General features: G+C 43.4%; 1 protein-coding gene and 1 gene segment (V, D, J or C); both read left to right on the top strand.

The window, feature by feature from the left end:
• The first annotated feature begins 7,578 nt into the window (after positions 1–7,578).
• Positions 7,579–9,322, top strand: LOC116527967. Its single transcript, XM_032245198.1, has 2 exons — positions 7,579–8,506; positions 8,599–9,322. The coding sequence occupies exons 1-2, from the start codon at positions 8,368–8,370 to the stop codon at positions 9,261–9,263; spliced, it is 804 nt and encodes a 267-aa protein (XP_032101089.1). The 5' UTR covers positions 7,579–8,367; the 3' UTR covers positions 9,264–9,322.
• A 31-nt stretch (positions 9,323–9,353) lies between these two features.
• Positions 9,354–10,820, top strand: LOC116527990. The segment is given in 2 exon segments: positions 9,354–10,005; positions 10,142–10,820. Coding segments are annotated over 2 exon segments (419 nt in total).
• Positions 10,821–11,083: the final 263 nt, after the last annotated feature.

Genomic DNA, 11,083 nt, shown 5'->3' with positions numbered 1-11,083 from the left:
CCTCACAAGAATATTTAAGTGGGTTTGGATCATGGCAAAGACAGAAGATGGTACAATTTTAACATACAAAATCTTGTGTAGGAGATAATGTAGAAAATGTGTTTTGCAGATTGTATATGGAGTCAGAACTCACACACAGGTAGGGTAAACCTTAATCATTGATACGGTAGCTTTCCCTGCCTTCTTCCATTCATCGCCCTCCATCCATTCAGAAGTTGGGAGCTCTTGAGAATGGCTATGTCTTCAGAACTACTCTGCCCACTTCTCTCACTCTAAACTGTGAACAGAAATTTCCCCCTCAAGTGCTCTTTATTGTGAAATAAAGTTCTTTTCTATGATTGTGGAAATATATTTTAAAAAAAATTAGCCAGGTACGGCAGTCTTGGCTACTCAGGAGGCTGAGCTGAGAGGATCGCTTGAGTGCTGAAGGTGGAGGCTGCGGTGAGCCATGATCATTGCACTGCACTCCTGCCTGGGCAACAGAGTAAGACCCCTATTCACACACACACACACAGATAAGTAATATAAAAAAACACACAGACCTGGCCAGTCTAACTTTGCCCTGTTTTCTCCCTGATGCTGTCTCCTGAACGCCCAAGTCTGTATTTTTTTTCTGGTTTATGCCACACATTTCCACACAGCACTTGCAATTCATTCTGAAGTGTTATAAAGTCTTTCTTCTATAGCAGTATTTACATACTGATTACTTCTTAACCCCTATCAGTGTATCATTGGCAAGTGTTGCAAAATATGCCTATATTTTGAGTGCCATAGGCAATCTGGGTTTCCCTGAGTTCTTCCATATAGGCAGATTTCACTTGTCGTTGTCCTAGTTTTGTCATTTAGAGGCCAAGATTTTCAGGATAAGAACGGTGCAGAATGTAATTCAGGATGCTTTTTTTAATTTAATGTACATCAAGAGGCTACTCTGTGTTTATATCTTGTTTTGGTGTCTTCCTTGCTCTTTGGGCTTCTCTCTGCTGTCTCCAGATCATCTTCCTTCCTCCTTTGAAGCCCAACTCGTTTACACACAGGACATTAGAACATGACCCTTCATTGCTGCTCTTGCTGCTTCGCCTTCAGAACTCTTCTCATTCAGTGCTCCTGTGTGCTACTAATCCTGCCATCATTCTTAACGACTACTCATCACACAGACCATTGTTACATTGGTTTTGCTTCTCATTTTCTTAACCTTTTCACTCTTGAGGAGTTTTTTAACCTACAATCTTTTTAAAAGTTGCTTCCGCGTTTGCAGTAAATATCTACTGAATAAATGCATATCCTTCTCAGCTTCGTGCTTTCTGCGGGTTGGGACTTTGTTGACATTTTATCCATTAATCCTAACATTGTATATCTGACAAGGAAGGTATTAAAATCACATGTTTTGGATCAGCGAATCAATAAATAGGTTTAAAGAGGCGAGTGCAAAACAAAGTTGTTTAGAGCTGCTGTCCTGGGCTGGACGACAGATAGACGGTATAAGAAATAGTAAAATCACCTGGTAATTTCAATTTAGCTTTAGAATCTTTGGCTGGAACAGCTCCAGGGAAATCAAGGGATCAGAGCTGGAAAGAGAGAGAAAGAGACTAGGAGATGAGAACTGGCTAGGGTAGCATTCCCTAACCCAAGGTTTTCAAAGATAATATCAAGGTCCTCCATTTCTTTTTAATATTTTTAACAACCAAAGGAAATTACGCATGTGACCCAAGCTATACATAATGAGGAAATTGGCACATGTCTTTGCTGAGATGGAATAATATTGAAGTTCTGTGAAATTATGGGCTCATCTCATGCTGAGTAAAAACCCTGATTGACAGTGCTGAGTGTTACAAAAATGACAAAATAAATGATTACTTTAAAAACATTATTTAAAAAAATTAGCATTTAACAAGAATGGGATTAAACAATTAAATTAAATACTGCAAGATAGCATAAGCAATGAAGAAGTTTGAAGCTTCCAGAGCCTCTGACCTAGCTCACCTGCCTTTCCAGGGGCTCATGTCTTCTAAAGTTCATCTGTTCAGGGAAAGGGAAGTATGGTTGTGCAGGAAATAGGGCAGGTTAGGAATTCACAGACGCTAGAGTTTTTACAGGCTTTTACATCCTATTTGTGCTCACTCTTTCCACCGCCTGGAACAAACTGTATTCTTGCCAGACAGGGCCAGGCACTGCTCATCTATTAAGGACTGACGCACTTCTACCTTCCTCCTTGCTTCTTACCCTGACATTCCCTGGCACTGTAGTTTATCATCTGCTTTCTTTTACATCCACAGGAAAATTCAGGTATATAATAAAGACCATTTGATGTTTATGAAATGAATAAATTACTGTTCACTTATACAGAGCTCTGAAATATTACATATTACTAACTGTTTTCCCTTCAAAAGAGGCTCCTTTCACCTGAAATGTAATGGAGAGTGATTATGGCTAGTCTCAGTTTCTATACGACTTCTGCAGTAGTCTGAGCAAATGCGTTTTCCAGTCAGGATAATGACCAGTACGACAGAGTATCTAAAGCTGTGTCTAAAGCTGGAATTCGCAAATGTCCTTTTGGAACAAAGAAATATATGTTATAATAATATTTATCCAGTCCCATGATCCAGAAAAAGAAATTCCTCACCACAACCACACTTTTCCAAAACCACATCCTCATGAGCATGGGAACATCATCCGGGTGCAGCTCAGGAATCAACCTGAAACACTGAAAGAAAAATTTGCTGTGCTCAGTAATAGAGTCTTATCATGTTGAAATAAGAAGATGCTGTGTATGTATGTGTGTGAGTGTGTGTATGTGGTGGTTGTATATATTTTTGTGTGTGTATGTGTGTGCACACGTGTGTTTTCTCATGGAGATTCATCCACATGAAAATAGTTTCTTTTTGGATTGCATTACTGATGCCCTGGGTCACTGAAGGAGCTCATAGGCACTTCTGGGGAGTGATGGGAAATGTCAGACCACTCAATCTGCCTAGGTTATAGCTGATGGGTTGCTTATTTCAAGACTTTTTATAAATTCAGAACTAAATATGTAAAACCTAAAAACTCCCTTTATAAAATGCACTATTTAAAATTTGGTAATAATGACTCTAAATACTAAATGTGAAGACACATGTATCTTATAAATCAAAAGGAGATTTTAAATATGTTTCCAAGATCATTCTGCTGGATATCTTCACACTGTTTAATTGTATGCCCTGTCTTAGTCAGGCTCCTCTCTTCCATCTTATTGTATGAATAACTATTAATTTTGCAATCAAAATCTTGGTTAACGTACCCTATTGTCTCTGCTGGCTAAGGGAGGATTTGAAGATTAACCCTAAATCAGCTTATCTAAGAAAGCTTAGAGAGGGTGTATGTGAGAGGGTGGGGGTTGAAGGAGCAGGATGTAGGGGTCTCTGTTACTGACTTGGCCAATCAGAGCTCATCAGGTCAAAAGGTGGAAATCTCTGAGACTATGGATCTATAGCCACTTGGAGGTGCTGTGTCTCTGCAATGCTGCAGGGAACCCTGGGGAGGGGAGGGCAGGTGACCCAGAAGAGGAAGACTGAAGGGAAGGCCTGGATACTTGCTAGCATCAGGTGGGGGCCTTTTGAGTTCAGAGTGGGTTCTGAGTTAAACACAGACTCCTCACTGTCCAGGGAGGGGTAGGGGTGCAAAAGTCCTCAGTTTGTGCCAATGAGGGAATGTCTCTGTGTCTGTCTGGCCAGGGAGGGTGAAGGGGCTGGGGCATCAAGGACTTGGGAATCAGTGTCAGGGCAGGGACAGTGGTGGGCAGGTTAAGGTGTGACATGGGCATGTGGACGCTGTGCTCTACCTGCCCCACCTGTAGTTTCAGTGCCCTGTAGGGCAGGAATGGTACATGGTGTAGCAGAGCCGGGGTCCTGCCTAAGGGTACAGTGAGCAAGGGATGGCCTGCAGAGGAGGTAAGTGGAAAGGCAAGTTTACTATGGAAATGCTAAAACATTCCTGCCCCCACTCAGAAAAGGACCATGGATGGGATGTTGGCAGCCAGAGGGGCTCAGGATCTGGTGATCTGACAGGCGTTTCCCAGGTACGCTCTGCTGCTTCTGTTGAGATCTGTTTTGATTCTGACAGAAATCATGCAAAATAAGTATTATTTTACCTGTTTATGCATTTGACTGAGACAGATTTCCTGGGCTCATATACCCTTAGGTGGAAGAAGCCAGGCCTGGCGTTGGTAGATCGGTAGTAGTGTGACTACGGTCCACATCAACCAATTCTGCATTTCAAAATACTGTAGCTAGAAGAGAATCATTCAAATGTTCCTAAGGTAAAGAAAAGACAAATATTTAAGATGATGCCTATCCCAGTTACCATGATTTGATTTTATGAATGTACCAATGATCACATCTACCTAAAAAATACGCACATCTAATATGCATCAATAAATAGTTAATTGAAAAGAAGATAACTGGCTGAAGCCTGTTCCTCCAATACTTCTGTCCCCGTCCCCACGCTGCAGATTTGTTCTCTCACATAGTCTTCCCTTTCCAGGTCTCCATTAGCAGGAGGAGAAAGTCGTGCATCATATGTGATCATTATACTCTGCTGAAAAGTCCAAGGAACTTTTGATGATTCCTTACATGAAATTAACTAAAGAATGTAGCATACATATCTGAATTAAACGAATTTTTTTTAACTCTTTCTCTTTAGTTACCTACCTCCTTTTACCAGCTTTTTAAAAAAAAATAGTGAGAACATTTAACATGAGATCTATCCTCTTAACTGGCTTTTAATCATACAGTACAGTATCATAGTCAGTAGATCTCTAGAACTTCCTCATCCTGCTTAATGGAATTTTATACCTCTTGATAGCAACTCCCCATTTCCCTCAACCCCTAGCCCTTGGAAGCCAATGTTGTAGTTTTTACTTGCTTGACAATTTAGGTTGCCTCATAAAAGTAGAGTCGTGCAGTATTTGTCTTTCTGTGCCCGACTTACTCACTTGCCATAATGTCCTCCAGGTTCATCTACAATGCCACATATGGCTAGATTTTCTTCTTTTTTGACGTTATTTCCTTGTGTGTATATACCACATTTAAGGCCTGAGGCATTAAACGTATATTATTTGACTGTTTCTATAAAACCATATGTTACATGAGTGGCAGGGTCATTTGCAGAGCTGCAAGCTCTGAGTAAATCAATGGTTAAATTATGCTGCATGGAGAAGACCCAGAAAAAAAATCATATTTCCATCCTTTATTGTCACTTTACTATACACAAAATAGAAGTCCTTCACTTGCAAAATTTCAATTAATTAGTAATTCACCTGTCAGAAAAAGCTTTAAGACACAAATGCTATTCTCATTTTTACAGAGAGGAGAGAAGGTTAAATAACATAATCACATTATATGGCTATTAGGATGTAGTGCTTGGGGTCCAACTCTGACTTGTCAGTTTCTTGTTCATAGCTCTGTGCTATGAGACATTTTCATAAAGAGAGATGCCTACCTTTCAAAATCAGAGTATTTGCTTCCTATATCCTATATCCCTTTTAGACCTGCTGGCTCCAACATCATAGACAGAGATGCGTTTACCTGAAGACAGTGTAGGGGAAGGACTCTGAAGGGATGCCATGGCACCCAGCCCCGACTCCCATTCTAACACCAGCTCGTCACTACCTGAGACCAGCTCTTGACAGGTTCGGCTAAGTTTGTTTTTTGTTTTGTTAATCTATAAAATGAGACTAATGCAGTCCATCTACAGGGCTGCATACAGAACTTAGTATTATAAATATCTAGCCTATAATAGGAATCTAAATATCTTGATTCCCTTTGTTAATCTCAGACAGTCTCTTCCACCTTCGCCATACACAAAGGTAGATTCAGATAATTCTGCCCCGAAATGTTAAGCTGAGAACTTAGAATTCACAGAAGTGAAAATATATGTACCTGATGATTCCTTACATGAAATTAACTAAAGAATGTAGCATACATACCTCCTCAGATATTTAAAAATCAACTTTATTAACATATACATAACATTACACATTTTAAATGAAGAGATCTGTGATTTTGGAGCAACATATATGTATAGACTCTTCTAATCCCCACCTCTATTAAGATGTCAAACATTTTGATCACACAGAGAGTTTCCTCACTCCCCTCTGGAATGCCTCTCTCCATCCCTGACAACCAGTGATATTTATCACCAGAGAATAGTTTTGCTCAGGAATATTTTTAATGGAAATGTACAATTTCTAACTATTAAAACACTTCCACTCTACCACACAGGTAAACATTCAAGACAGAGAGACGCTTCTAAAGATATTTATGGGTATGCCCATCAATGATAGACTGGATAAAGAAAATGTGGCACGTACACTTCATAGAATTCTGTGCAGCCATAAGAAAGAATGAGATCATGTCCTTTGCAGGCACACGGATGAAGCTCCAAGCCGTCATTCTCAGCAAACTAATACAGGAACAGAAAACCAAGCACTGCATGTTCTCACTCATAAGTGGGGGTTGAACAGTGAGAACACACGGACACAGGGAGGGGAACGGCATACACCAGGGCCTGTTGGGAGCTGAGGGAGCAAGGGGAAAGAGAGCATTAGGACAAAGACCTAATGCATGTGGGGCTTAAAATCTAGATGACGGGTTGATAGGTGCAGCAAACCACCATGCTGCATGTATACCTATGTAACGAACCTGCACATTCTGTACATGTGTCCCAGAACTTAAAGTAAAATTAAAAAAAAAATTAAAGGTATTTATGGCTTTAGAAGGGTTTTGAACGCTTTCAGAACCCTGAGAGATACCTGATTCACGTTAGGGACAATCCTGTGGAGACAGACAAGATGATGGAATGACACCAAAACTTCCCCGCTGGAAGAGGCTGCTTCCACATAATTTGTTCACTCATGTTCATTATTTTTTCTCATACACTCATTCACTGAAATTACTTTATAACGATATTCTGACAAAAATTAATCATCTCTAAGGACACTATCTTGAGCTTCCATCAGACAACATTCAGCTGTGATTTAGCTCTGCTTCCTGAGCACATAGAGTGCACTGGGGCCAAGCGAACCATGGGCAGTGGTGACTCCATTGAGAGATAATGTCATGTTGGGAGAAGGGTTCTCTCTTCCTTGACCCCAAGTGTCCAACTCATAAAACCTCAGCCTTGAGATAAAAAAATTCCCCTTTCTGTTCTGGCCCCGCCTGGGCACCAAGCTCTTTTGCTGTGTGTCCCTCTGTTTTCTGGGCCTGAGAAATCGTGGGCACATATATGGCACCCACTCACGGGCTTGTTGGACTCCACGTGGATAACAGCACCAGGTGGTCCTTTGCTGTGACTTTAACTTTTGTATTCTTCTCTCCAAAGTCTCACTGATGCTGAGTGACCCAGACCCTGGTCATGTGCTTGTGCTAAAAAGGAAAACAGTACCTGAGGACGTGAGCAGAAAATAAAACAAAATTACGTGCTCAGAACCAGCCATACAACCTATTGGCATTCCCTTTATTCAAACATTGTTAAGAACTTGAAGAACATGACAATGTTATACTGAATGTGGCGCCCTACTAAGTGTGGGGCTCTGTGCACCAAGATATGTTATTTGAGCTCCTTTTTATTTAGTACTAAATAAATGGCAGGAATCTTGCAGGAAGGCATACTCCCTGTGAAACATGACATCTCAAATAAAAACAGAGCATTCTTCCTTAAAGTCTGCCCTTTCTCCCCAAGTCCCTCACACATCAGGCCATCTTTGTCCCTGGAGGTCATGAGCAATGCTAGGTGACCACCATCGTCCACACGGAGAGGACAGTCAGCAGTGTGAGGTGGTTCTACCTGCTATGATCTCACCCCAGGCATGGAAAGCAAGAGTCCTGGTTGGAGCTGAAGGTGCTCAGCTGGGCTTGTCAGGAGTCCCATCTGTCAGTGAGTTGACAAGAAACAGAGCAAAACGACTCCTCCAATGGTGATGAGCCTGCCCCTGGGATTTGGAAACTTGGTAACAGAGAAAGCCAAAATAGACAAAGGATTTTTAAATAGGATTATGGTCAATTAAGCAAATTAGAAAAGGAAACTTGAAGGAGTATTTGGGATACAGGAATCAAAAGCACCAGGAAGACACGAGGAGTTTCCCTAAGCGTCTAGACTACAGCACTATGTAGATAACAAACACCAGAATATTAATTATATCATTGAAGAAATAAAATTTACATTGAATTACAAACTGTTTACAAAATGTCATGAAAATCTTGTAGGCTTGTTTCAATTCAGACAAATGTGTTCTCATTTTCAGCTGTTCACTAGTGCACTTATTTTGAATTTGACTATCTGGAGAAGAGGTGTGGCCTCTCCTGACAGGAAGGCTCTGGGGCCCAGGCAGGGAGAATGAGGTATCAGAACGACTCCCTTGAGAGCCCTGTTCCCCGTTCATCAACACGCAGACCCAGAAGACTCCTCCGTCCTGCAGCACCTGCCATGAGCATTAGCCCCCTGTGCTGTGCGGCCTTTTGTCTCCTGTGGGCAGGTGGGTCCTAGGAAGGGCCCCTTGCATGGATATCAAGGCCCAGAGCTTTCCCACTGGGGCTGCAGCATTGGATTTGTTCTCCTTCTTTGCAGGTCCAGTGACTGCTGGTGTCACTCAGACCCCAAAATTCCAGGTCCTGAAGATACGACAGAGCATGACGCTGCAGTGTACCCAGGATATGAACCATAACTACATGTACTGGTATCGACAAGACCCAGGCATGGGGCTGAGGCTGATTCATTACTCAGTTGATGAAGGTACCACTGACAAAGGAGAAGTCCACGATGGCTACAATGTCTCCAGACCAAACAGAGAGGAGTTCCTGCTCAGGCTGGAGTCAGCTGCTCTCAACCAGACATCTGTGTACTTCTGTGCCAGCAGTGACTCCACAGTGCTGCAAGGCCGTCTCCTCTCTGCACATAAAGGCAGGGAGGCTCGGCCCTCCTCCCCACCCCAGACTCAGGGATGCCCTGGGCAGAGTCTCTGCACCAGGAACCGTGGAACCCCGAGTGGCCCGGGCAGTGTGAGCCTGGGCCTGTGCCAGGTGCCTCTGCAGGCAGTCTCAGCCAGGCCTGGACGGGTCGCAGGCCCTCAGATGTCTCCTTTGTTGCTTTCCCTGCTCCTCCCTCTAAGCTGTCCTTTTGGGGTGGGGCCACTCCCCAGCTCTTACTTTTTTTCTCATCATCCTGAGTCCGAGGCCCCCACGATGAAGCAGGATTTGTATTTCAGATCCATCTTGACCGGTCAGTCAAGATAGCGGTTAAAAATAACCATTAGCTCAATTGTCATTCTCCTTCATTTAAGGTGAGATTTATTTAAAAAAAAAAAAAAAAAAAAAACCTTTTAGAACAGGAATATGAAAAACAGTCGCTGTAAGTTTGCTACCAAGGTATCTTTTCTGAATTATAATTAACAAAGGTGGGATATGATCCCGGAAGAAAGGCATGAGGTTTAATGAATGAGGGAACCCATGTGATGGGAGAATACCGTTGGGCACCTGCACCTGTGACTGGGGAAATGGAGGCAGCTGGGGATGAATGCGGATGGCACAGGGGACCCTGATTTGAGGAAAGACAATGAGCTCACCCCTTGCTGCCCTGTGTAGGGGGCACTGTTGGCACCTCCTACAGGACATGCCCAGCAGAGAGAGAGTGGCTGTGGGATGAGGAGATCAACGCAGAGATTCAGTGTGAGGCCTCTGGGTCCAGACAGTTCTGGAGCACAAAGCAATGAGCCATGCATTGATGTTGTTAAAAAGGAGCTTATAACTACTTAAAGCATCACCCAAGTGTGTTCTGATATAAATGCTGTGACCCTGAGGTCCTGGAGATTGAGAGAGGAAGTGATGTCACTTGGGAACTGCCCTGTGGAGACAAGGACGTCCCTCCTCCTCTGCTCCTGCTCACAGTGACACTGATCTCATAAGGCCCCCATCCTGCCTGACCCTGTCATGGGCACCAGGCTCCTCTGCTGGGTAGTCCTGGGTTTCCTAGGGACAGGTGAGTCCTCAGAACACCAATTAGTTTCCTTTTACCTCTGTGTGTAGATGTGGGTGTGTGTTCATGTGCGTGTGTGTGTGTCTGATATGACTACAAATGTTTTTCCTTATTCTGTTGCCTAATTCTATTTTCACAGATCACACAGGTGTTGGAGTCTCCCAGTCCCCCAGGTACAAAGTCACAGAGAGGGCACAGGATATAGCTTTCAGGTGTGATCCAATTTCAGGTCATGAAACGCTGTACTGTATTGGTACCAACAGATCCTGGGACAGAGCCCAGAGTTTCTGACTTACTTCAGGTATGAAGCTCAATTAGACAAATCAGGGCTTCCCAGTGATCGGTTCTCTGCAGAGAGGGCTGGGGGATCCTTCTCCACTCTGAAGATCCAGTGCACAGAGCAGGAGGACTCTGCTGTGTATCTCTGTGCCAACAGCTCAGCCACAGTGTGGCACAGTCGCCTCCTTCCTGCTCACAAACCTTCTCCTCTCCCTCCTGGCAGCTCCTAGAGACCCTTAACAGAGGCCTCTCCTTGCTCCTCACTTTTCATGGGAAAGAAGCAAATTTGGACCTCAGCTGTCCTTTGGGTAGAGTGAGACCACAGATCCATTCCTGAAACACAGTGACTGCAAATGTAGGTGGTGAAAACAATCATGGCCCATGTGTTCTAGGAGTCCTCGGAGCCAGCTCACTGCTCCAAGCAAGGTGTGGCTGTCTTCGCCTTGGCCTTCAGGGCAGAATACATTTTCTAGAGGTCTTGGTGGCTGCCGTGCTGCCCACGTACATGAGGTTGTCACGGGCAGGAAACAGACCTCTTCTCCCGCATGTGTTGGGGCGTCTGGTGTCTGGAACGCCTTTCTTCTGAAGCCCCTTCTGTTCCTGTCACCTGGGAGGGTTTCTGCAACAAAATATCAAACCTCTCTTCCTGTTTGAAATAAAGGTCTTGCAACTTTTGTGGTCCTTACTTGATAAACACAATGATGATAAGACTTCCTCTCTTCTGCCTACCTGAAGCCAGGAGTACCCTTTATTTTGTTTCCATTTGCCATGGCTGCTGTCCTGATAGACAGAAGCATGCATT

Source organism: Sapajus apella, unplaced genomic scaffold, assembly GCF_009761245.1.
Source record: "Sapajus apella isolate SASKATOON/1434 unplaced genomic scaffold, GSC_monkey_1.0 scaffold56, whole genome shotgun sequence".
NCBI classification, from domain to species: Eukaryota; Metazoa; Chordata; class Mammalia; order Primates; family Cebidae; genus Sapajus; species Sapajus apella.
Note: the sequence above shows the minus strand (reverse complement) of the source record. Positions and strands in the feature narration are given on the sequence as shown.